The sequence below is a fragment of the Thalia democratica genome, chromosome 3 (genome assembly GCF_965202585.1).
Source record: "Thalia democratica chromosome 3, ktThaDemo2.hap1.1, whole genome shotgun sequence".
Classification (NCBI taxonomy): Eukaryota; Metazoa; Chordata; class Thaliacea; order Salpida; family Salpidae; genus Thalia; species Thalia democratica.
In genome coordinates, this window is record NC_139167.1 from 78,364,359 (window position 1) to 78,390,509 (window position 26,151).

The following is a 26,151-nucleotide window of genomic DNA, read 5'->3' on the forward strand; positions in this document are numbered from 1 at the left end:
TTTTAAGGCTCTAATTTTAGTTAGAGGGAAAAAGCTAAGTTTCAATGGCTTTCTAACTTGGTAAGGCTCATTAGAATAATTTTTGAGTTAAGGCTTTTTAAGTAATGTTCTTTTATTTGTATGCTAGATTTGTAGGAAAAAAATTGTTATAATCTGAATATTTATTAATTCCTATTATTTGTTGAATTTATTAAAAATTCTTTGCTTTATAATATAAATGAATTATATTTAAATTTAACGTAAGAAGATTTATTTACGTTAACAAATCATTAAATAGTTTTGTTAGAAAATTGTAAACATCAACATATCTATAATTTTTAAGTTATAAATACTATTATTTAGTATTACTTTTTTTAAATAATTTGTTTTAAATAAAGTTTGGTTACAAGTGTCACCCCACGATTTTTTAATTTGTTTTAAAAAGATAAAGAAATATATTTGATTTTAATTGCTTCGATAATGTAAAATTTATATTTATATATTAATGTTTTAAAATAACACTAATGTATACTTTAAAAAAATTGAAGGAAATTTTACAAAAATTTAATATTAGGTTAGTTGTATAATTATATTTTGAGTTTTTTATCCTAACTTTTTAACAAAGTTTTTTAACAACAGATATTATTTTTAAGATGTCAGATAATCTTAACAAAATATCAATGTGTCCTGATTTAGCTCAAATTGAAAACAACGAAGTTGCACTTTTCAAAGGTAGCAGATCATCAGGAAATTTGTCCAAGGGAGCTTGCAATTCTACAATGTTAAACTCAAAGTCTATGCGGAGTAAATTGACGCATTCAAAGCTTTTTCGATCAGAATTACCGAGCATCAAAGAGTTTGACAGTCAAACTAATATTTCCGTGGGAGAGTAAGTTTGTTTATTTTTATTGTTTAGATATCTTTTTTTTAAATAACCTTTAAAAAATTTTAGTAGCACTCATTTAATATATTACTAGAAAATTGAATTTTTTAAGTAAAATAATAATTAAAAAATCATAATCACTCTCCTTGTTTTCAGAAGTTCTCAGACCTCTAAAGCATCCAGAATTAGTACTGTTTCCAGATCTTTTCAGCCAGCTTTATTTTCCCTTAATTTGCAAAAACTGAGAAGTTTTAAGGACAGTTGTGTTGACCATGTTCTGACTAGTTATAATTTAACGAGTAATACTAAGCCAGTAGGTAAATTGAGACCTTTTAATTAAGCTAGCGACAATAACTTTGTTAATGTACCTACCAGTATCGTACCTAATAGTTTGACTGCATTTAAAGATTTCAGTAAGCCGTCTCATAGCGTAAAGTTAAGTGATAAAAATAAAAGTAGAGTTCAAACTGTCAAGACGGTTTCTTCTAAAAAACTGCACAAGATAAAACTTGACAGCAATGGTAGACCTATGTCGAACAGATCTGATCATTTGCCTCATTCAAATGCTTCAAAAAGTTCTTTTTTAATGAAAAAATTGACTGACTTGCATAATACTACTAAACTGAAAAAAAGTGATAAAGACATTTCAGTTAGACAACAGAAAAGCTTCAAAGTTGATAAAAATAGTGATATTGTGAACAAAAGTGTTAGCTTTTCGTCTAAACAATCGAAACAGCCGAACATAAGGTGTGTAAACGAAAGTGACCGGAAAAGACAACAAAGTATTTCAGTGTCAAAAAGCCAAGTGAATGTATTTGATAATTATGTAAGTAACTTTCATAGCAACATGGTACCAAAACTCTTTTATATAGAAAAAAGAAATCAAAAAAGTAAAAGTACTCCTAAGAGTTCCAGAGACGATGAAGTATTTGCATCGTAACGTCTATGACTTAGACCGAGAGTGAATGTGGACTATTGGAGTAAGTTGTAACTGCATAAATTAATAAATAAAAGTTTTTAGTAAACTTATAAGCTGCATGTAGTATACTGTTTACATAATGACTAATAAAGTTTTAAAATAGATAAAAAGTAGTTGTTTTTTTTTGAGCTTGATATAATATAATTCTTATTAAAATTATGTTGCATATAAATAATAAATTGTTCTTGATATAGACAAAAAATATGCTCTAAACTTTTGTTTTAAAGTATAACGAACCATTCCTAATTAGACATTATTTTCCAGATAAATTTTCTTATTTGCTTAAGTTGAATATATAGAACAGGGGTCGGCAAACTGCGGCCCGCGGGCCAAATGCGGCCCGCGAAGGGTAAATCTGCGGCCCGCGAGCATGTTATTTTTTTGAATGGAATGTGGCCCGCGAAATAAAATTTTGCGGCCCGCGAGCATGTAAATGTGGCCCGCTGAAAATATATTTAAAGTTAAATTTTTTTGATAAATTTAGTTTTAAGTTCCTGTATAACGTTTTAAAACAAATAAAAGACTTTACTAATTAAACTTAAAAAATTTGAAAAAGGCAGGTTAGCATTCTACCAGGTTTTTTTCTCAATTTCATAATAGCTTTTATCTTATAACAGCAAACTATTTTCTGAAAAAAAGAGTGTAAAAAGCGCTTTGAATTAGTAAGATAGTTACATTATATCTATTTGGTAAAAACTGAATTCAAATTTTTTTCGTTTTGTAGAAAAGTAATGCACAGTAATTAAATAAAATGTCATTTCTTTACATTTTTTACACGTTTTTTATACCTAAGTTTCTATTACAGATGTTTTATTTCTAAATGTTATATTCTAGTTTACACAAAAACATTCAAAATAACATGATAATAATAACAATAACAACAATAATAATAACAATAAGAATAAAAATAACAATAAAAATAGTAGTAATAATAATAATAATAATAATAATAATAATAATAATAATAATAATAATAATAATAATAATAATAATAATAATAATAATAATAATAATAATAATAATAATAATAATAATAATAATAATAATAATAATAATAATAATAATAATAATAATAATAATAATAATAATAATAATAATAATAGTAATAATAATAATAATAATAATAATAATAATAATAATAATAATAATAATAATAATAATAATAATAATAATATAAATAATAATAATAATAATAATAATAATAATAACAATAATAATAATAATAATAATAATAATAATAATAATAATAATAATAATAATAATAATAATAATAATAATAATAATAATAATAATAATAATAATAATAATTACAATAATAATAAGAAAAAACAAGGTTAATTTCATTTTGGTTTTGACACCTTTGATTTTTTAGGAGTTTTCTTTTCACTTTAAATTAATTCCTATGTACACCAATGAACGAAGATGGTCATATTTTAAACCACTATCTAATACTTAACGAGATAAAATTTAGTTTACGCACAATTTTCTAACATTATTTTTTCTACATGTATTATCTAAGTGTGTACAGACGCATTTAAAACAATATATATGACATGAATTAAAAAAGTTTTTGTTAGGTACACTTTTTTATTTTTCAAACCATGTTCTATGGCAAAATAAGTTTTTTATGCGTTGCATACTAATATAAACAGTTGCTGTTTTTTGGAACTACCTATTTAATACAAACTAGATTGAGAAATGGTAAATTATTAAGTTTGTACATTTTTAATCAAAATAGTTCAAATTCGATCAAATATACATATAAAAATTGCCACACACTCAGACTATGACTATTTGAAGACTTCAAATCTTAGGCCAATTCAGTAACTTTTCAATTTTTGGCTTGAATTGCTTTTTTTATGCTAAAATATCAGGATAGTTTCGGTCACTCGGACTGACTTTTTTGCTTTAAAGAGTGGTAAATTAATTTTTTAAATTATGTTTTCTTTAATGCACAGTGTTGGTTTGAATTAATATATAATTTAAATATAAGTATTTCAGCTGATATAATTTGAATTATTGTTTATACTAATTGTAAGTGTGAAATATTAGTGTTGCCAAAAAAAATCCCGGAAAAGCTTTGAATTTGACAATTTATACTTAAAAAATCTGAAAAAGCCTTGAATTTGAGAATTATCGAAAAATTTGGGAATTTTAAACAATTTTTACATGTAAAGTAATGAAATTTTGATTTGACTTAAAAAATCTACCATATAAATGTTTTTTATTAAAAACATATTTAAGGTATCTCAATAGTATGTTTTAAATTTTTCTATATCATTTAAGAAAGATTTTTTTTTACATTTAACTTAAGTATATACTAAAAATAGAAGCAAAAAGTTGTACTTTTAAAAACTTTATGTTGGATCATTGCACCTTTGCTTTTAAAATGTAATTACCTATTGTTGTGCTTTGTATTAGAACTAAACCTAGAAACTCTTCTAAAATGTCAAAACTAGTAAAACCACCTGTAATAAAAATTCTAAAATTAGCAATATCTGTTGTATCAGTTCTCGCACATTAACAGATTGATTTAAATCTTAATTTGGATTATGCGGGTTTTTAATTTTCAGACATTTCCTAAACACGACTTTTTGTTGATATTGAAGAAATAAACAAAATATTTTACTAACGCAAACACAAATTATTTAAATAAGTTTTCAACTTTCAACGGTATCGTTTAGTAATTACTTTTGCTACTTTATAACTCGCCTAAACAGTTTTTTTTCTGATCAGTCTGTAGTTACTGATAATAATTATGTGCGTTGTTGAAACTGACTTAAGCGATTTTGTTTTCGTTACTTGCAATAATTCCAAACTAACGTATTATAGTTTTTATAGCTCGTCTTATACTTCAAATTTGCTCTTTTTAAGTTAAATATTTTTATTGCAGATATAGAATTGCTATATTGCTAAAAAAATAGGTTTTTCTAATTCATTAATAGCTTAGTAAATTTTTAAACATTTGTTAAAAATGTTTTTAGCTTAATTGTCCATTCAAGCTGAATTACAGTATTTTTTTTAGTTATATAACTAATTTACTGTCAATAAACTTCGGTATTTCTTTATTTTGTGAACTTTATTTTAAAAAGGGTTGCCAAATAAACAGGCTAGTTTAAGATTTTTTTTTTAACTCAGACTAGGTTAAAACTGTTTAAGAAATTTTTATAAAACTCAGGTGTATCTGAAACTTTTATTTCAAACATTTTGAATAAATCTTCGAATTCTCAGAATAGTTTTTATGACTATAGTGTAATTTACTATTTGTAACTTTTGTCTATTTAAATATTGTGCTTTTTTATAATAATGATATTTTAGTTATGTATTTAAGCTTGATTAACATAAAGTTTTTAGCTGTTTTAACTTTTATTAAAGGTTTAATATAATTCAGACATTTTTGCTTTTAAAATAGCAACCGTGTATAAGACTTATTAATTACTATTATATTAAAGTATTCCAGCATTTATTATGCTAAAAAATTTAATTTAGTATATCTTCAGTATAAATAGGTTTTAATTTTGTTTAATTAAATACTTACTGAGTTTTCAAAAGAGTGCAAACTATTTAAGACGCAAAAACTATTTTCTAAAGTTAAAATTTTTTAAAATATGAAAAGGTTGTTCATAATATAAAAAATGTATAAAAAAAAACCCATAAATTTTTTTTCAAGTTCGGTTTTTATATAGAGTTAGGTTTTAAGTAAAATAATAAAAGTATTTTATCAAGTTTAACTTATTAAGTGTTTAAGAAAGTACATTTTTTTAAGACTTTAGTATATTAAACAATGTAAATTCTATTACAATAAATATTTTTATATTAAATAGGCATTCTAAGTGTAGCTAAAAGTAATTTAAAGTAATTAAGCGAATAAAAGCAAAGCTATCTCTGGTGTGACCAAAACTAAAGCCAAAAAATTATTAAAATGTCACTAAAACTAAAACTGTGGCCCGCGAAGATGTAGAAAACTTGAAATTTGGCCCGCGAGCACCAACTGCCTGCCGACCCCTGATATAGAAGTTTTGATTAGTAAGTTTAACCGTTGTTGATTTTATTACCAAAATAAATTATATAAACCTCAGTTATCATGCAGTTGACCGTGTTTGTTTTTATATCTACAACTAAACTAAAATTTTACTTAGTAAAGTATCTGTAATAAATTAAACATTGTTGTTATATGTATTACAGTAAAACTCGTTTTTTTTTTCTGAACTAGTCATAATGTAATGAAATATACTTTAACTAGTTGAAAATGTTAGTCCTTTATTCTAAGTTCAATTTCATTTAAGTGTCTTTACACTTTTAAAAGTGTCAAATCAAAATTTACTCAAAAACTTTTTTTGTAGAGATATACTATTGCTATCATATATTTTAATCAATTTTTTTATACTTAAGTACATTTTTAGCATAAAATATTCGTTTATTGCTGTTGTTTAGTTGAGTAAAAGTATTTTCAGTAGTAATATGCAGTTAGTTGATAAACTTAAGCCTTAATGTGTTCAGTAATTCCTACAAAATACATAAAGTAAATTATGTAGTAAGTAAGAAATGTTTTATGCATGTATATAACCTGTTGAGAGATAAAATAATTTATAAACTAGTAAATTTTTATTTTCAAAGGAATACATCATTGAGTTTTTACATGTGGCTTGCTTTCGAGAACTAATAGATAAGAATAATAAACTTGAACACGTTCAAAATCTACTCGCGATCAAAATCCATCCGCGTTCAAATCCACTAACTAAAATTCGAGAACCGCTTACCGATCGAGGGTAAGGGTTAGGGGTAACAGTTATAGTGAAAAGTAAATATAAACTAGATAAAAAATACAAAATAAATATAAAATAAATTTATAAACAAAATTTATATAAAATAAAATCGGGTGAATTTTGAACACTGTTGGATTTTGATAATATACCAATATACTATTTTCGAAATAAAACTTATTTTCAAAATTTTTCATACAAACGTTGATAAATTGCATCAGTCAAGATTTGTGTCGCTTCAACGATTCACACTTCTCTAATCTCGTTCAAGCTATTTAATTGTTCATTCATATGCTCATTCCAGTTTAACAAACGTGTTGTAGAATTTTCTTTTTAGTGAGTAAATTTTATTTATAGATTAATGTTTAGTTATTTTTTAAGCGTTTTTTTTTTTTGTTCTAGAAAGTATTCTTTTTTTATATATTAGATTAGTTTAAAGTTTTACTAAAAATTATTGTGATTTCTGAGAAATGTTTAAGTACTATACTTAATTTATATACTAAGCTTAAAGTTTATGTTTTATAATTATCATTCTTAGTATTTTTTTCTTAATAAAGATGTATTAAAGTTTGTTTTTGTCATAGCTAATTTAAACTAGATTATGATTATCATAAACCTTAACACTACAATAGTGCACCTAACAATATCACTAGTTTTAAAAATGACTAGTGCTTTAAATTTTTATTTAATTGTAACATCAAAAACTAATACATATTAGTTTTTATAAGTGTTAAAGATTTTAGAATATGAAAACATTCTAACCTGTATTTTTATTTTATAATTTGATGAAAGACCTTTCTATCCTGTCTTTTTTGATAAATTGGGCACTAATTTTATGTGTTAAGATTTAATTGGACCTATTTGATTTTTTTTTCAATATGTAATTGAAATTAGATTATCCTCAGTGTTAAATTAGGGTACTTAATACAGAAAATTTTAATGATTATCTGTATCCAATCAGCTCAACAAAAAGAGTAAAGTTAAGAAATAAACTTACAAAACTTACTTAACAATATACCATAATAAATTTATATTTTTTACCTTGTTATTTTTCAATAAAATTTACTTTCAAAAACTTTTAAAGTTTTTTGACTATTTTTAGGATCATATAGTAATAATAAACACTCTCATGTCGAGTAAATACAAAATTTAGGGTTTTTATATTAGTTGCCATTTCTTCCATAATTCATTTTTACTTACTAGGCTAAATGCTTTACAAAAAATAAGTTTATTGTCAAGCATTAATCTGTATAAAGTATTTTTTCATCGTGTCATAAAAGAAAAAAGGTGCACGACGATTCAAGTTTTGACAATAAAAATTCTGAAAACTCCGATTAGAAAACTAGGCAACTTAGTCATATTAGTGAAAGTTTACTAAACTCAGTATTTTATTTATTTAATTTAAATAACCCTAAACGTTGTATATAAACAATAAACTGAACAAAAACTTAAGTCTTTTAATTTTACGTAAAAAATGATTAAGTTTATACAAGCTATCATTTTTCAAACGTGTTCGTTTTAAGCTTAAACTAGTATTGCATGATATAAATGACAGGCCCGCAAATGTTAACAAAGTTGTAGTTAACACAGCCCACAATAAGTAACTCCGCAGCCCGAGAACGTGTAAACCTGGCTGTGTAAACCAAATTCTAGAACTTACACTAAAATTTCTAGGATTAATGTGAATAGCAAAAAGAAAGGTCTAAGTACAACATCAATGAAACTCGAAAATTACACTAGATAAATTATTTAAAGTTTTTTCTTATTTGTCGAAAGTATAAGAACTTTGAGTAATTTTCGACTTAATACTTATGAAATTATTATAAATGTTATATAAATAGAATAAAGTTAAAATGATTCGACCAGCAAGGATCTATTTTTTACCACATTTGAAAAGACGGCTAAAAACTCTACCATCCCTTAGTAAAGTGCAATTCTAATTTAAAATATCATACATTAAAGTCTTTGTATGTATTAAAGTAGAAAAGCTAAAATTTATAACAAGTTTATTAAAGACATAAAAATAACAAAAAAAAGTAAACAAATAAAGAGAATAAAAAAAAAACTGTGCGAAATATTACGTCATAAAGGTTTTAAATAGCAGACATACTGACGTTTTCTTTACCATGAAGATCTTCTCTGTACCTCTTTGACTTCTTGGCTTTCTTTATTTTGTATCCTAAAGGTAAACAAATTGTAGTCATGTAAGTAATTATAAAAATCTAATAAGTAGAAAAAAAACACAATTTCAATTTTTCTAGTAGTTATTGTATATATAAATCATTAAACAAATTTGTTGAATTAAAGTTTGAATTAAAATGTAAATTGTTCGACAAAAAATAAGTTAGCATATCATTTTTATTTTGTTATTAGACAGTACAAACTGTTTCTCTATCGTATATAAACACCATTAAAAAAACTTATGTTATCAAAGTTTACAGTCATACTTTTTTTTAATATAAGTGTAAAACAGTAAAATGTTATCTAAAGATTGGTTCGAACGAGTTTAACGTTAGTAATGTTTCATTCAAACCTTAAATATTAAGTTTTAAACTTTATAAAACTAAATTGTTAATTAAAATTGTATCAACACATCAGGTAACTTTTGTTTACATAATAACTACTAACTTAAATATTTTAATAAAGTATTTCTGACAAAATCTTTTTTTGATTATTAAACTATATCACAAATTTTTAAAATAAATTCAGTAACAATTACCTGAATAAATGGATCCAAATATGAACATGCAGAAGAGAGCAATAGAAACACCAAACAACGCGTTCAACGCGGTCAGGGCTGAATCTGAATCAAGCTCGTTGCCAAGGAAATTCACTGAAAACACCTCAACGACTTCGCCATCATCAGGTTTTTCAGGAGGAAGTACTGTAAAATAAGGTTGAAATGATTTTAAGTTAGCATTATTGATCCCAAATACAGCACTTTTTCATTTTCAAATGTTCGAAGTTCTTGTTTCAAAGGTGGTTTGAGAAATTTTCGTTGTTTATCAACCAATTTTTTACCAAAAATACACTAACATAAGCATCATTTAAATCGTGCAACTCAATTTGGCTTCTTAAAAATAATGTTTAGCACTAAAAATGGATTAAGAATTTACCCATAAAATACTATAAAAATAAAATAAGAAAAAATAAATCGTTTAAGTTTGTATTTATAAGGGAACAAAAACGTGTTATTTAGTTAGTTATAAAGTTTATTAAAAGTCAAACTATGATGAGCTGAACAAAGTCAATAACCAACCAGGATCGAGGTTGACGTTTCTTTCGCAATATTGCAGCTCTTCGACGCCACCCGACGGAAATTTGTTTTCCCTCACAATCTGCTTGTAACATTCAACCGACTGTTTCGCCACCCTCGTCAGCTGAGGGTCGCTGAAATTCAACCAGTGCATGCCGAACCTTGGGAAGAAATATCGATTTTGATTAAACTAGTTCAACGCATAAGTAGCATAAACAATTTAAAATCAATGAAAAATAAAAATATAAAATAATAAAATACTTGATGAACAAAGAACACCGAGTTTTTACTTTTTTGTAAAAGCAAAAACTTATATAAGAATGTTTAGCGAGTTTTTTATAATTGAGCTAAAAAGTAGATAGTATAAACACTTCGAGTTGTAAAACACTATATAAGTACAAAATAATTTAATTAGTTTGTGGTATAAAGAAAATATTAATGTTCTAGACAAAATATGTTAGAAAAAGTTTTTTATTATTTACAAAAACTGAATGTAGCTACAAAAGTAACAACTTTAAACCTTTCGTCATAACCAGATTGCCATTCAAAGTTGTCCATTAAAGACCAAGCTGTGTATCCTTTTACATTAACACCATCTTCATTTATTGCTGTTTGTTTATAGTATTAATTAATGTGGTTTTTGTTAGTAGTCTTATACTCTATGTGTTTTTGTTCGTAAACAGAATTCAAGTATTTAGTGTTGTTTATCTTTGTAGAGTTCTTTAAAACCTTTTATGATTCTAGTTAATTTTAAACTTTAAATAAATCAAAATAGACTAAAATATAGGACATGACATGTTGTATAAACAAAGTTAAAAAACTCATCAATTCGTTAAGTTAGAACAACATAAAAATAAAGTTAAAATAATTTTAAACTTAAATACAAGATAACTACCTAGAAAAAATTTAAAAAAAATTGTCATAAAGCCTTCAACACATATTTTAATGCAATACCTAAATAAGAAACTATTTCAAAACCTTTAAGAACTTCGTTGAGGTAACCGACGTAATACTCCTTCCTCCAATAATCGTCCAGTTCGTGGGAATCTCCCCCTTCAGAAACTCCGTTCTCGGTGATTATAATTTCCGGGTCGTTGTATTTTTCTTTGATGTAGTTCAGCAGCCGTCTCACTCCCCACGGAACCTTTTTGAATATTGTTTAAGACGTGTTCTTAAATAGTATCTGATTGTTTTAGTTCTCTGGTATAACTTTAAACAAAATTATATTTCTCTCTTTTAATTTTCTTAAAAATAGAATCAAATAAATATGTATATAAGGTTAAATAAGTGTTTTAAAAATTAATGTGAGTGTACATAATTCCATAAAATTTAGAAGCGTGTTTGTGTGTTTGTTTAAAGAGATATAAACTACATAGAATAATCAAACTATCAAGGTTGTTCAATCTTTTATAAATCATACCTTATGCAGTACTTTTTTTAAAGATTAGATAAGTTAATTAATTATAACATATATAAATCATTTACTATGAATTCCATAAAAAAACAGTTACCTCGAATAACCAAACGGATTTGGCTGTGGGCCACGTGTAATCATTCTGGTTTCCGCACTCCCTGTCGTCATAGTAACCAACCACGTCATCGCTGGCGGGTTGGAAAGTGTTGTAGGCGAGGTTGGTGGTGTAGTGGTTGAGACCGAAGAAATCCGAAGATCCCCTTATCATGTCCTTCTCTTCGGAGGTGAACGAGGGCAGTCGTGATTCCGACAATCCCTGCTGGGTCGATCTTTCACCGATCAGTGTCTTGGAAAAAAAAATACTAAATATAATTTCCCTTAGCAATCTTCGACGTTTGACACTTAGTATTAAAAAAACTATTTAAAAATAAATTTTATTAAAACTAGGTTTTTGACTTTACTGATAAGTAGTACCACCAATGTCTGAGAAATTCAGGTTTAACTTGCAATTTGGTAAAGACTTTTAGTGTATAAATATATAAAGTTGACAGTGTAAAAGCTAGGAAAATACCCTTATTGTGAATATGACTTTACTGACTAAAAGACAGCAATATTAATAAATTTAGTTTATCAGATATCAAATTTATAATAACAAAAAAAACATTAATAAATTCTTACACTAAAACAAATATTTAGACAAAGAAAGAATACTTGTAATTTTAAAATTATCACTTTACTTAAAGCTACTTGGCGTGTACAGAACTAAAACAATATATCAATCCACCTTCATGATATCGGGGTAATCCCCGTCGACGAAGATGGGTTTTGCCCACCACCCGAGGAAGAAGTCGAGCAGGTTGTCCCTGGCAACGTGGTCCTGCATCTTGTTGGGGTTTCTCGGTTCGGTCCAGTCACAGTTCATCGTTATTCCGACTTTTCCGCCCTGCGCCGACTTGTACTTGTCCGCGTACAACCTGGTATTATTTGTTCAACTTTTGTTGTAATTTTGATAATACAAAAATCTTATTTAAATTACATAAAATTTTCTAAAGTATTTAAACCAAATAAATTCTCAAACCAACCTGTAAGCCATGGCGTGGGCCCTGATGACGTTGTGGCCGGCCTTGTAGTCGAAATCGCCGGACATTCTCAAGTTGGGGGAATGTATGCCCTCACCGTAGCCCAGCCTGGTGAACACCCACGGCTCGTTGAAGGTTATCCACCTCTTCACCCGGTCCCCAAACAACCGGAAGCACAGGTCGGCGTAGGAAACGTACTTCTCGATTATCCGCTCGTCCGGCCACCCTCCGATATCCGTCTGAGTGGTTTTGTGAATTAATGTCATGAAAGAAGTTTAGGGTTTTTGAAGATTATAGTGATTGTCTTGTGAAACTTTTATTTTGTAACTTATTAAACTAATATTGTATAACATTTTATTTTAAACTAGCTATAATTTAAAGTATTTTTTTAAATATATTGTTTTGAATTACATATTTATATGATATACTATTAATTAAAGTTATGGTGTAAAAAAAGAGGGTAAAATAAAACATCTAGTTACCGTGTTAAGTTAACCTCATAAACTTAAAAGTTTAAGATTAGGTTTGCTCTTTAAAAACTGTAAATTGTAATTAGTTTACCAAGTTAAAAAGCTTCTTTAAAGTTTTCTCAAATAACGCAACCGAATATTTTATTTTAAACACCTAACTGATGTACTCACTTGTATTTCGTTGGGAAGATCCCAGTGGTAGATGGTGACCATCGGTTCCACGTTGATGTCCAGCAGCCTGTCGATGAGCCTGTTGTAATAATCGACGCCCGCCTGGTTAACCGAAGATTCGTCTTTGTACGTCCCGCTCGGTATCAGTCGAGGCCACGATATGCTGAACCTGTTACGTACAATTTCGTGTTAATTTTCACACAATTATTTTATATAAAGTAGAGAGCACATTGAATTTCGACACCAATTTATTGCTTTTTTAAACTGGTATGAGTAGGAAAAGTAAATGTATTAAAAAACAAGTAGATAAACAAGTTTATGAATTGAAACTGTAGTAGTTTAGTACATGGGTTAAAACGTAGTTTTAATTCTGATAACTTTTTCTGCAATATCTCACAAAGTCAGTTCTCAAACAATATAACCAAACCTACAGTTTTTTTACTGACCTGTAACTAGTAAGCTGCATGTTATTGATAATTTCTATGTCCTCTTCGAGTTTGTTGTAAGAATCGCAAGCAATGTCTCCGGTGTCGTCGTTCTGTAAATAGATAATACAAGTTTGCTAATATATTTATAGTGTGTATAGTGTAAAAGATAAATGAACAGCTAAGGAAGAACTTCTCACAATCAAGTAAGTTTGATTGATCTGGTCTGAGTATTAAAAACAGATATGATTTTACACACTTTTTATGTGCGTGTATAATACTTACACACTTATATACTTATACACAAACTTATATTGTTAACTTACAAGAACAAGTCCTCCTTTGTGCGATGTCTCGTCCCAAATGCCAACTCCTTTACCATCTTGTTTCCATCCACCTTCAATCTGTTAAATTTTTTTTATTGATTATAGTTTAAGCAGAAACTACCATTGCTTTATCTGACTTTAAACAAAATCTACTGTATGTTAAGTAAGAAAAAAAAAAGAAAACTGCACGTTATACTTAGTATTAAAAAATGGATAATGGAAAAAGAACTAAACTTTTAAAATTTTGAGGTTCAAAACATAAAAACTAAGTAGTCAAAAACAAACCTGGTAAGATGAAGTGGCAACGGCCCAAATAAAATTTTCAGGAAATTCTCCGGATATTTTCTCGTCTCTTTCTAAAGCTGGGAATCCGTTGTTCTTAATCACTTCACTGTTTATTTTTTTATTAGGTAAATATATTAACTCTTAGTTGCATCAAAAAGCTCTTGATAAAACTTAATTTTATGTTAAAAATATATTACTTTAGCCTTAATTTTTGTATACAAACCTACTTTAAAAGCTGTTGTTTTGTTATTTAAACAAACGTTGCCTTTAAATTTTCTCACAGTTAAAACATATTCAAACGAACTTGTAAAATACGGATGACATTTTTGGTGTTCTCGGTCTTGAGTCGTCGTTGAAATCGACTTCGAAAAGCCCGAACCTCGGTCCGTAACCGCTGTTCCACTCGAAATTGTCCATCAGAGACCAGGCGGTATACCCTCTCAGATCAACTCCGTCTATTTGCTTGGCTGTGGAAATGTATATTTGCTATAATTATGTACAAGTAAGTGTATATCGACAGTACAGAGCAAAGCTTAGCAAATTGTAAAAAAATAAAAATCATGATGTACCTTAGAACTAAAAAAAGAATAAACTTGAATGTTCTTGAAACAAAATAATTTTAAACAATTAATTAATTTGTGCTTTGTTGTGTATTTACATTTGTGTTTCAACTTTTATTGTTTATCTATTTTAAACAAGCCCGGTATATGTATGTATTTATTTATACGTAAATATCAGCTTAATCAAATATGCATATTTTTAAAAGAGTATTTATTTAAATGGGAAACTTTCCATGCTTTGTACCTTTAAGAGTTTTATCGGTATGTGTCTTGTTATATTTGAAAAATATTATTCAAGTATGCTTGCACTGTTGCTCTATAGCACATGTTAAAAATTATTAAACATAATCTCATAAAAAACCTTTAAGAGCTTCAAAGATATATATTTTGAATGAATGTTATAAAATGGTACGAATATACACAATATCAAGATACGTACAGTGTTTGTAAGTGTTTCATACTCAAGTAACAACAACTATTTACTTTAACAAAATAATCACACCTTTAAGAGCGTCATCGTTTAAATTTTTTAAGTTTAATTTCATTGTTTACCAGATATATGTATCTTAATTTTGCAGATAAACAAAACGTTAAAACCTCTATTAACGTTGATCTCATAAACCTCAACTAACATCAATATTCAACAATAAAAACAATCCTTCACCTTTAAGAGCTTCGTCGATGCTTGTCTCATTATGCATCATTAACACTATTCATAAATGTTTGTATTGTTAACCTAAAGCTCATAGTAAACAAACAACCTATTATTTGTATTTACCTATTATTTGTATCTTAATTTTGAAGATAAACGAAACTTTTAAAGTTTAGTTATCCTCATGAGGCGTCGTACCTTTAAGAGCTTCGTCGATGTATTTGAATATATGGTACAAAATTTTATGAACATATACATTATCCATATACGCACAGTGTTTATATTCGTACAATTTATTAATAAAAATCCTCTTACCTTTGAGCGCTTCGTCGATGTAGGTCTTCAGGTAGTCGATCCTGCCCTGATCGTCGGTCTCCGCCACGCTCGTTCCCACCCCGTTCTCGGTGATGTATATTGGCGGGTTGCCGTACTCCTCCTTGATCCAGTTAAGCAGCCTCCTCATCCCGTACGGCACGTACTGCAGCCACTCCGGGTGGCCCTGCCGCGCTCCTTCCACCGACGTCTGCGTCGATAAGAAGAGCTTAGTATTGTAATAGGAAAAGTTTTTGGATTAATGACTGAGCAATTGCTGATCGCAATGCCTAAAGGGTTGTTTTATTTTTACTTAATGCTTATATCAATTACTTCTATGTAGTTGTTTTCAAACTATTTATGTACACAGAAAAGTACTACAGTAAAGTATGACAAGATTTAAAATTTAGAAATGAATAGTAGCGATATGTATTATAAAGCTATCATTTTCTTAATTTTTTTATTTTATTTAAGACCTAAAATCATACATAATTACAAAAATACTGAATAATTCTTTTTTAGTTACTATAAACGAAACTAATATAATCTTTTAGATGTGGTAAAAAAGTAGTTTTAAAAGCTTACTACATACTTTAAACTTTTCATCATAATCAAACCTCAGAAGTATCCCTGTCATTCTCCCAGTTAACAGGTTTAGCAGGTTTTATTTTTGTTTCAACCACTCTCGTCGTGTAACCGTTCAAACCGAAGAAATCGTAACTCCCGGCTATTTCTAACTTCTCTTCTTCTGTAAACTCAGGTAGGCGTGGTGTGGTTATACCTTAAATATATTCTTTATTTTTATTTTTAAATTAAATTCTTAGATAGTGAAAAATGCTACTATGAGTTTTTTCAAAATCAGTTTATCGTCACGAGTTTTGTTAACAAACTTAACTTATGTATAACTGTTTCGTATAACGTTAAGTTTATTTATTTAATGATAAGTTTAATATGTAATAAAATGTTTGACCTTTTTAATAAGTGTAGTTAACTGCTTAAAGTATATAAGCTGCAATAAAACAATTAACTTTAAAAAAACAATTTCAAAACGGATTCAATTAACACTATTCGCAACTTAAAGCACTTAAATGTTAACTAATCAAAGGTTTACTAAAATTATCTAATTTAATATCATTCCAAATATGTTGCATGGTAACAAACCTGCTTCAGCGTCTTTCTTGGCAACGTAGTCCTTAGTAACAGGAGGGTAGTCCCCATTCTTGAAAATAGGGTGAGCGTACCAACCCATGATCGACTGAAATATTTCAAAAGTTTTAAAATACATGAATATATAAATAGACAACTAACTTTTTTATTATTGAATTACAGAAAATTAATTTTTAAAAAAATTGCCTAACAAGGATTTACCTGCAAGAATCTGTCAGCAGCAGCAACATCATCAGGATTATTAGGATCTTTAGGTTCAGCCCACTCAGTACTCAGCGTGATGCCGACGATTCCGTCCTGCAAGCTTCTGTACTTTCTGTCGTACAACCTGTACGCTTTGGCGTGAGACCTGATTATGTTGTGGGCCGTGGTGTAGGGCGCGTATCCCGGACTGTAGACTCCTGGTGCGAACACGGCTATTCCGTAGCTGTTGAAAATAACATTTTTGTAAAAACGAATTTATATGAGATGAAACACTTGGCAGTTAATCTACAGGGGAGCTTAAGCAGAGTACTTTGATAGCATAAACTTATGTAAAGATTGTTATTCTGTGTAGATAAAGGTTTTAACTTCAAGTTTTATTTATTAATCTAAATCTAAGAATCTTAAAACTAGTTCTAGTATCAAAGTAGTTATAAATTATGTTTATTTTTTATAAACATTTAAAAGAAAAGTTAAAAATTTTTGTAGTTAAATTTATTTAATATTTATTTACAAACCCAAGCCATGTGACAACGTATGGTTCGTTGAAAGTAATCCACATCTTGACTCTGTCTCCGAATTCACCGAAACAAAAGTCTGCGTAATTTTCGAAATGTCCAACGACTGTGTCATTTTCAAGTCCTCCGACGTCTTGTAGTCCCTTTAAGTTTATTACTTTTTTTATCTATGTATATTAAATTTAAAACTGTGATACTTTTGAGCTCCTAGAGCGTATAACTTTGTGTACAAGCAAATTGTAACTACACTAGTATAGAAATTAATAAATTTAGGCCAATACCTAAATTCAAAAGTAAAAACGTTTAGTGATCCTCATGAGCTAAAGTAATTAAGCGTAACTTAATTTTAATTTATTGGCTGTGTTTAACTAATCACTTTAAAATATATCATTATTTTTAAACTTATTAGTTAGTATTATATAGTCTATCTATATATAACATCATTAAAATACATCATTTAAAAACAACTTAGTTTAGTTCATACCAACCTGAGGCAAATCCCAATGGTACAGCGTAACCACAGGCTCGATACCGTTTGCAATCAGAGTGTCGATCATCTTGTTGTAGTAATCCACACCCGGCTGATTCAACACTTTGTTTGTTCCGTCCGGGAATATTCTCGACCACGAAATTGAAAACCTGTACTGATCCACCCCCAACATCTTTAGTAAGGCTACGTCTTCGTCCACCTAAAATATTTGTTAAACTGTATTTTACTAACGATGTTTATACTAGACCAAATTAAATATTATTAGTACTGTTATTTGTGTAATTTAAAGTCATTAGAAGAAACTTTTAGCAGACCAGTATGTATTTTTTAAGGTAAAATAAAACTAAAAGTTATACGTTATTATATCTAGTCTTGAATTTTATCAACAAAAGTAATTTTAAGTTTGTTTAAACGTGAAATATAAATTTATAAATTGTATGCCAACAATACTAAAAATTTATTAGTAGTGCTATATATATTTTCTATTTTTTAATGAAAAACCTTATGATAACTGTCACAGGCAACATCGCCAGTTTCACCGTTAGCAATTCTGTTTGGTTCGTGTGAAAACGTGTCCCATATCGATGGTCCTTTTCCATCTGAATTCCAACCTCCTTCGATCTGTAACGTCATAACGAACTTATATTTTAAAACTAATTACATAATATAAACTCGTTAACAAGTTATCACCTAGTCAGAACTTAATAAATTTTTTAGAAAAGTTAACATGCATTTTTATGCTAAAACTCATACTTTACAGCGTAAATGGAAAACGAATCATAGTTTAGCTTGAAGTACCTGATAAGCAGATGTGTTACAAGTTATAATCAAACAAATAACCTTAGTTATATAATTTATTGTATATAACAAAGCTTTTAAAAACAGTATAGGTTTTTTTAAATAAACGTTAACTTAACCTGATAAGCTGATGTAGAAACACTCCATTTGAAATCATCTCCGAATTGGTCATAATAGAATTTGTTGACATCACGCATTGGCTCGCTACTGAATTTCTACAAAAGAAAAAACTATTAAAAAACTTTATAAAGCTGTTAAAAAATACATTTTTGATAAAATAATTGAAATTTAAAAAACTAATTTATCTAAATTTTAAAAATAAAGACTAAACTAAAAGAAAATAATTTAAAAACTAACCTTATAAATACCAGCTGTTGCTTCAGAAGGTATTTTGGATGGTTCCATTGGCGTGAAAGCTTTTGTCTGCATTTTTAATTCAGGTTTTTCTTCATGGTCTTCTGGACTGAATCCGTTCTTTTTGATCAGGTCTCTAATTGTTTTAAACGTTTTTCGTTTTTTTTTTATTTTTGAAAAACTATTTATAAAGCTAAAATTTTTTAATTTTATTCAAAAATATAAGTTAGTATGTATTAAAAGTGCTAACAAACAAATTCAAAATTGCAATAAATTTTACACAGCGTTTTAAAACAAATTTTAAACGGTTTTATAAGTATAATAATTCGACTGATTATTTCTTACACACAATTAGTTTAGATAACAATTTAAACAAATACACTTAGATGTGAACTAATTCTAATGAAAACACATTTGATCGTTTTTAAAAAAACATAATTTTTTATTATTTACTACGAACCAAAACAGTTTGTAAACTTACGTGTAAAAACCGGCTGATTTCTTTGGAGTTCTCGTTCTGTTTGCGTCATCGAAATCAACGTCAAAAAGTCCGAATTTCGGGTAAAAACCAGAAGTCCATTCCAAATTGTCCATTAGAGACCAAGCCGTATACCCGCGTAGATCAACTCCGTCAATTCTCAATGCTAAATTATTGTGTTAAAATTATCAAAAATTATTTTATACATAACTATTTAATCATGTACTTATTTTAAACTAATAAATTTTACAACAAAATATTATACTTTAGTCCAAAATTTAAAAAAATACCTGATTTTTAAGTTTAAAGTGTTGCTACCATTTAATAAAAAATTTTTTCACAAACAAATTATTTTGAAAAATAGGATACAATATTTCTAATAGTAAAATACATTATAAAATGATGATTTTTAAGTTTACACAAAACACCAATTATTACGTCACCTTTCAACGCCTCGTCGATGTATTTCGTGTAGAAATCGACTCGTCCCTGGTCGTCGTCTTCCTTCTTGGAAGTTCCCACGCCGTTCTCGGTGACGTAAATGGGGGGATTCCCGTACTCGATACTGATCCACACCAGCAACCTGCGAAGTCCCCACGGAACGACCTGCAGCCAGTCGGGGTAAGCTTGCTTGGCACCCGGCACGTTCGACTGATTGTAAAGAATAGCAATAAAGTTGGTTGACTTTTGCTAGTGTCTAGTATAGGTTTTCCTAAACAGCTGAAACATTCTTACTGAATTTAGCTATCAGGTGGTGTAAATTTGTGTGGCAGCAAAAAGTGTAAACTGTGAATTAACTAGTAAATGGTGATATCTGTGGTGGCGATAGTTTTTTATTAATTCAGTAAAGGGGATGTTTTAAAAAACGATAAACTATGATCTAAAGTTGTTCTTTTTCCTTAGTTTACTTCACTAAAGTTATACTATATTAATTTCATGCAAGTTTAGATACTTGCGTACTTTATACTTTAAAGGTGGCACCTATGAAAAAATGGAAATAGCGAACGCTGACGGGGGAACTTCTTTAAATAAAAGGAACGAATTAGTTTGTTCTTGTGTTCATTTTAAAAAGCTTTATCTTAAAACTTAAGAGCATTTTGATAAGCAAATCACTATTTTAATTTGTACAAGCAAACATTTAAACCAATATATAGTTATGTCACAATAAGGTAGTAAAACTTTTTTTAAACGAGTAAATTTAACATAATGCTCTAGTTGAAGAGTTGTTTTGTTTTCTTTGTTAGTTATCTGCAAATTTCAAAAGACTACTAAATGTTAGTATAGATACTTTTATTTGTTTTATTTCTTTATCTAATTGTTTAAGTTTTTAGATTATATAATTATTAAGTAACTTACATTTATCTAAATCTAACCTAACAACATAATCTTTGTATACTTGTAACTTTAAGCTATAAGTTTTAATTAGATTTTATTGAGTTTTTTGTTATAATTTTGTTTATTTATTTATATATTTTTTTAATTTCTTTTGTTACAAGTTTGTTGTTATATAAATTTTTACAGATTTTAAACAAGTGAAGGTCTCGTTTTCAAACGAGTGAAACATTGTTTTGTTTAATAAAATTTAAAATTTATTGTTTAACTTTAGATACTTTATAACTATTATTCAGTAACTTAATTTGTTTTTAACTACTCACTTCAGTAGTATCTCTGTCACCCTCCCAATTCGGTGGAGTTGGGGACTTTATTTGGGTGGTAACCACTCTTGTTGTGTAGGCATTCACTCCAAAGAAATCGTAACTTCCAGCTATTTCTTCTATTTCTTCTTCGGTAAAGGCAGGTAGACGTGATGTGGTTATATCTGTAAATGATGCATATGTTTATTGATAAAACAAATTTCCTAAAAACTAATTAATAGCTAATTAGACTTTTACTTATGAAGTAAAACTTATTAGAAAACTTATTTTATTTTTTTAGCTACTGTATATATAGTAGTATATTTTGGTCTATATATTCTTCACAACTGAACAAAAACATACATGACTTTGGGCTACAGTACAGCTAAACTTAAATATCAAAGTTTATACTTTTAGTTAAACGTTAAATCTTTCATTCAGGTAAACCTTAAGTATAAAGTTTTTCGATTGATATAATTTAAGTAAGAATAATAAAAGTAATGTAGAAACAGTCAACTAACTTGCTTCTTTATCCTTCTTTGCAACATATTCCTTCATCACCGGAGAATAATCTCCCGTTTTGAAAATTGGATGGGCAAACTGTCCCATGATTGACTGTAAATTAAAAGGAAAGATTACAAAGCTTATTCAACAAATAGTTTTAGTAACATTTTTTGTTGACTATGATTATTAACAATACTGAAAGCTACGTTATATTAGTTTTTGTTAGATTTAAATAAACAACTAAACTTTACATTTAAGCTTTAACAGTATGTTTTTTATAAAAAGTTCAAACAAACTTGTAGGTATCTATCAGCAGCAGCTACGTCATCAGGATTATTAGGATCTTTAGGTTCAGCCCACTCAGTGCTCAGCGTGATGCCGACGATTCCGTCTTGCACGCTCCTGTACTTTCTGTCGTACAACCTGTACGCTTTGGCGTGGCATTTCACGACGTTGTGAGCCGTGGTGTAAGGCGCGTACCCCGGTTTGTATATTCCTGGTGCAAACACGCCAATACCGTAGCTACAAAATTAAAAGTCTTAAGCTAACAACAGGCTAGCTTACAAGTTTTAATTTTTTGATACAACTGAGTTTAAAAAACAAATGCTCTTGATTATATTTAATTCGATTTTGAAAGTTTTAAGATTTCATCCTGACTCAAGTTTTGTTTTCAGTATGATCTGTACGTTTTAAGTTCATTTGATTATTATTTGTTGTCGTACCCAAGCCATGTTACAACGTATGGTTCGTTGAAAGTAATCCACATCTTGACTCTGTCACCAAAAGTATTGAAACAGAAGTCAGCGTAGTTTGTGTAATGCTCAACCAAAGTGTCGTTCTCAAACCCACCTACGTCTTGAAGTGCCTAAAAAGGAAGTAAGAACTTATAAGAAATTATAAAAACTAAAATTTTCTAGTTATAAAAATAAATTTGAATATTAAAAGTAATAAAGACTCATAATTGAATAGATGGTCTTATTTACCTATGACTGAACCAAGTTCAATCAAAAAGTGTTAAAACTTTACGATAAGAGCTTTATTAATGCTAACATTCAGAAAATCAAAAACGTTTTATTTATATACAAACCTGCGGCAGATCCCAATGGTACAATGTGACAACAGGTTCGATTTTATATTTCACCAACAAATCAATAAGCTTGTTATAGTAATCAACTCCTCCCTGAGCGAATGTCTTGTTCGTGCCATCTGGGAAGATTCGAGCCCAGGAAATTGAAAATCTGTACTGATTCACACCAAGACTCTTCAACATCTCCACGTCTCTCTCGTACTGATAAAAATAGAATAATATATAAGTTGGTACAAACTTTGATAAATTTAGTTAAATTAGTTAAAGACATAAAATATATTTTTTAATTAAATTATTTGTTGCTAAATAAAAAATATATTTAAAAAGTTGTATAAAGTCTTTAGAATCCATAAATTTAAGTTAGTCAAATATCAAAAAAAATATTTTTTACACATAAACAAAGTACTTTTTAAAAACAGTACTCAAACTGCTTATTTTCTGTTAGACTACACAAAGCAATTTATTTGTAAATGTAAAACAGAAAAATACTAGAAATGTTTATACATAACAAAAATTTTTAACTAGAAGCAACCTTATGGTAACTGTCGCATGCAACGTCACCGGTCTCACCACTGGCAATTCGGTTGTCATGGGCGAATGTGTCCCATATGGACGGACCCTTTCCATCTGCGTTCCAACCCCCTTCGATCTGTGTAGAGGGTAGTAAAATTTTTATGTTAGCAATGCTAAACGAAAATCAGTTTTATAAAACTGTCATTTTTTAGCATAGTTTCACAATTGAATTTATCTCAAGATTTTTAGGTTTTATAGTACAACAATTTTTCTAAAGCAACCAATATTTTTAAACAAACAAAAAAAAAATAATAATTTAAACTTGGTAGGCAGACGTAGCGGCACTCCATTTGAAGTTTTCGGGAAACTGGTCGTAATAAAACTTGTTGACTTCTTTTGACGGCTGTGTGCTGTATTTCTGTGTATAATTTTGAGTTTAAAGAAGAATAAAGTTTGTTACAAAAATAAGTGTCTTTTAAATTTTTTGAAATAATCATTTCAGTAAAGAATTACAACTACCTGATAAACTGTGACACTGGCTTCGGAAGGAATCGAAGATGGGGGCATGGGTTCGAATTTCTTTGCTTCAACTAATTTCAGAGGTGAAGGGAACCCGTTGTCGGCTATGATACCCACAAACACCAACCCGTAATCTGTAACTGTTCTGTCGGTCGATACATCGAAGTCTATTGAGTATGCTCCGTATCTGTTAATTTTTCTTTATAAAAATTCATATATCTTTAACTAATATTTTATTTTTAATTTGTGGTTACTCGAAACTATTAACTGTAAAACAGATTTAACAACAAAACTTAATTAAGACAACAACACACCAACAAAAGTTTATTTAAATAATTACTCTTAACATTTTTGTTACCGTAACTTAAAAAAAAGCAATAAAATCAATAAAGCTTAATCTTACTTGACTCTGTATGCGTAATCCCATTCGAATCCGTCAATAAAAGATCGGTGTATGAAGGATTCAATTGGCATGTTGTCCACTACAGCGGCTGTTTAGTGCATGTTTTTGTTTATAGTCCAAAAATTTAAATAAAAGTTTAACTTTAGAAAAACACAAAAACATACTAAAGATATTAGGCTTAAAACCGTTAAACTATTTATGAGATATAACCTTTTTATTGTTAATGGAAAGTAAAATAGTTTTAAATTAGAAGTAAATTTACAATGTCGTAGTCTAGAGCTAGTTTATTTTCGTATTTAATGAACAGTATTCCAGTTTTTTTTTTATATTCGCATAACTTAAAAAATACTGAGACAAATTTTTGTTATTATACCTTTCATAACTTCATTGACATATGACTTTTTGTACCCATCTTCTTCTGGCATCGGCAGCATTGGTGCTCCTCTCTCGTATGACGTAGGAAGCCCTGACGTTACTATCATCGGCAGTGTGATGCCATAGTGGTTTGCCATGAAGTTGATGACGTGTCTGATTCCGCGCGGGTAAACCGTGACGTCAGTGTCGGAAGTCGACGGCCACGAAGGATCAAACCTCGATCCGCGGGAGTTCACCTAAGTAGAAAAATTATTTTAATGAATAATCAGTCTTCAGCTGAGTTACTATACCAAAAGTATAACTACCAAATCAGTTGATTTTTTTTAACCAAGAAAATATTTCAAGGTATTTTTTCTAGGTGTTTAAAATTTGTAATTATGGTTTTTTAATAACAAAACATAGATATCACTATAACAATTAGCGAATAGTTAGAACTTCATAAAATAGTACTTACAAGTACAGTTGTGTAGTGATCCAACAAAACGCAGTCCAAACTCAAAATAAGGTCGGTTTTTTCCGCCTCACTAAAAGTGGGAACATCTTCCCCCAAACTTTCAGGAAATTCTCCCGTCAAAAGGGGCTGCACCTGAATTCCGATTGTCGAGTTCAGGTAGGCGTCTCTTGCGTCATAATCTGCTTGGATGGCCGGGTTGCTAGGTAACGCCCAGTTGCCAACCAATGAAGCTGCTACTCGTTTGCTGAATTATATACCATTATTAGTATACCTGTTTTCTAAGTAACTATCTTTAAAGTTTAAAACTAACCTTGGATTAAGTGATTTGAACTTTCTATAGACTTGTGCGTGAGTGTTGAAGAGATTTTTGAGAGCTTCGAGTCCCGTGGACAGGCCACCTCCGGTCATTGGAGGCCATTTTGCATCAATGTACCCATTCACAATCTGTAAGTTGTTGTCGTCAGTTAGTTAGACAATATTTGGACTTTTAAGAGTAAACGGCTATCATTTTAAGGTCATTCTAAACATTAAAGTAGTATTTGATTATTAATAAGGTCCTACGTTTAGATTTCACTCTGAGAACCGACCAAAACGTTTATCATTTTTGCTAGCATTATTTTCTAATTACATTATGTTTATGTAACAGAATGTCTGATTAGTACGTCGTAAACTTTACAAATTTAAAGTTTAGGTCAGCTTTTAAAACTAGTACCAAAACTAGTTCTTACTTCCTGATGTGCGTTTCCAATAGGAACCCAAACGTCAACTACGTCATCGAGAGCAGCGAAGCATTGCTCGGCGTAAGCCACGAACAGGTCCTTGATGGTTGGGTCCGACCAACCGGTAGGAAATAGTTCAGGCATGTCAAAGTGGTACAGCTCGGCTATCACTTCAATGTTTCTATTCTTAAGTTCAGTGAAAAACGCTTTGTAGTAAGTGTCCAAAACTGTTGCATCGCCAGCCACTCTGTATCATTAGTTTAATTTCAAAAAATGTTTTTTTTTTACTGTTGTTGTTTCATATGTTTTTCGTTTTAGTGTAGCTTAATATACGGTAAAAAAAACACTCGTGTAGAATAGCAAAAAAAAAAACTATTATTTCT

General features: G+C 28.9%; 1 protein-coding gene across 1 annotated transcript in view; it reads right to left on the bottom strand.

Annotated features, from left to right (window-relative positions):
• Window positions 1–8,697: 8,697 nt before the first annotated feature.
• Window positions 8,698–26,151, bottom strand: part of LOC145832576 (uncharacterized) — a 52,873-nt gene continuing 35,419 nt past the window's right edge. The window contains exons 25-61 of the mRNA XM_082939891.1: window positions 25,778–26,015; window positions 25,360–25,493; window positions 25,050–25,293; window positions 24,594–24,831; window positions 24,221–24,308; window positions 23,818–24,004; window positions 23,621–23,716; window positions 23,318–23,434; window positions 22,786–22,986; window positions 22,421–22,563; window positions 21,995–22,220; window positions 21,716–21,809; window positions 21,216–21,379; window positions 19,989–20,211; window positions 19,564–19,726; window positions 19,086–19,218; window positions 18,848–18,943; window positions 18,432–18,551; window positions 17,929–18,129; window positions 17,441–17,583; window positions 16,923–17,148; window positions 16,716–16,809; window positions 16,172–16,335; window positions 15,558–15,765; window positions 14,335–14,497; window positions 14,031–14,136; window positions 13,746–13,823; window positions 13,441–13,532; window positions 12,995–13,163; window positions 12,357–12,592; window positions 12,059–12,248; window positions 11,372–11,620; window positions 10,839–11,004; window positions 10,381–10,468; window positions 9,864–10,021; window positions 9,324–9,488; window positions 8,698–8,783 (exon numbers count right to left, since the gene is read on the bottom strand). Coding sequence (XP_082796017.1) covers window positions 8,698–8,783; window positions 9,324–9,488; window positions 9,864–10,021; window positions 10,381–10,468; window positions 10,839–11,004; window positions 11,372–11,620; window positions 12,059–12,248; window positions 12,357–12,592; window positions 12,995–13,163; window positions 13,441–13,532; window positions 13,746–13,823; window positions 14,031–14,136; window positions 14,335–14,497; window positions 15,558–15,765; window positions 16,172–16,335; window positions 16,716–16,809; window positions 16,923–17,148; window positions 17,441–17,583; window positions 17,929–18,129; window positions 18,432–18,551; window positions 18,848–18,943; window positions 19,086–19,218; window positions 19,564–19,726; window positions 19,989–20,211; window positions 21,216–21,379; window positions 21,716–21,809; window positions 21,995–22,220; window positions 22,421–22,563; window positions 22,786–22,986; window positions 23,318–23,434; window positions 23,621–23,716; window positions 23,818–24,004; window positions 24,221–24,308; window positions 24,594–24,831; window positions 25,050–25,293; window positions 25,360–25,493; window positions 25,778–26,015 — 5,887 coding nt within the window. The remainder of the gene's footprint in view (window positions 8,784–9,323; window positions 9,489–9,863; window positions 10,022–10,380; window positions 10,469–10,838; window positions 11,005–11,371; window positions 11,621–12,058; window positions 12,249–12,356; window positions 12,593–12,994; window positions 13,164–13,440; window positions 13,533–13,745; window positions 13,824–14,030; window positions 14,137–14,334; window positions 14,498–15,557; window positions 15,766–16,171; window positions 16,336–16,715; window positions 16,810–16,922; window positions 17,149–17,440; window positions 17,584–17,928; window positions 18,130–18,431; window positions 18,552–18,847; window positions 18,944–19,085; window positions 19,219–19,563; window positions 19,727–19,988; window positions 20,212–21,215; window positions 21,380–21,715; window positions 21,810–21,994; window positions 22,221–22,420; window positions 22,564–22,785; window positions 22,987–23,317; window positions 23,435–23,620; window positions 23,717–23,817; window positions 24,005–24,220; window positions 24,309–24,593; window positions 24,832–25,049; window positions 25,294–25,359; window positions 25,494–25,777; window positions 26,016–26,151) is intronic.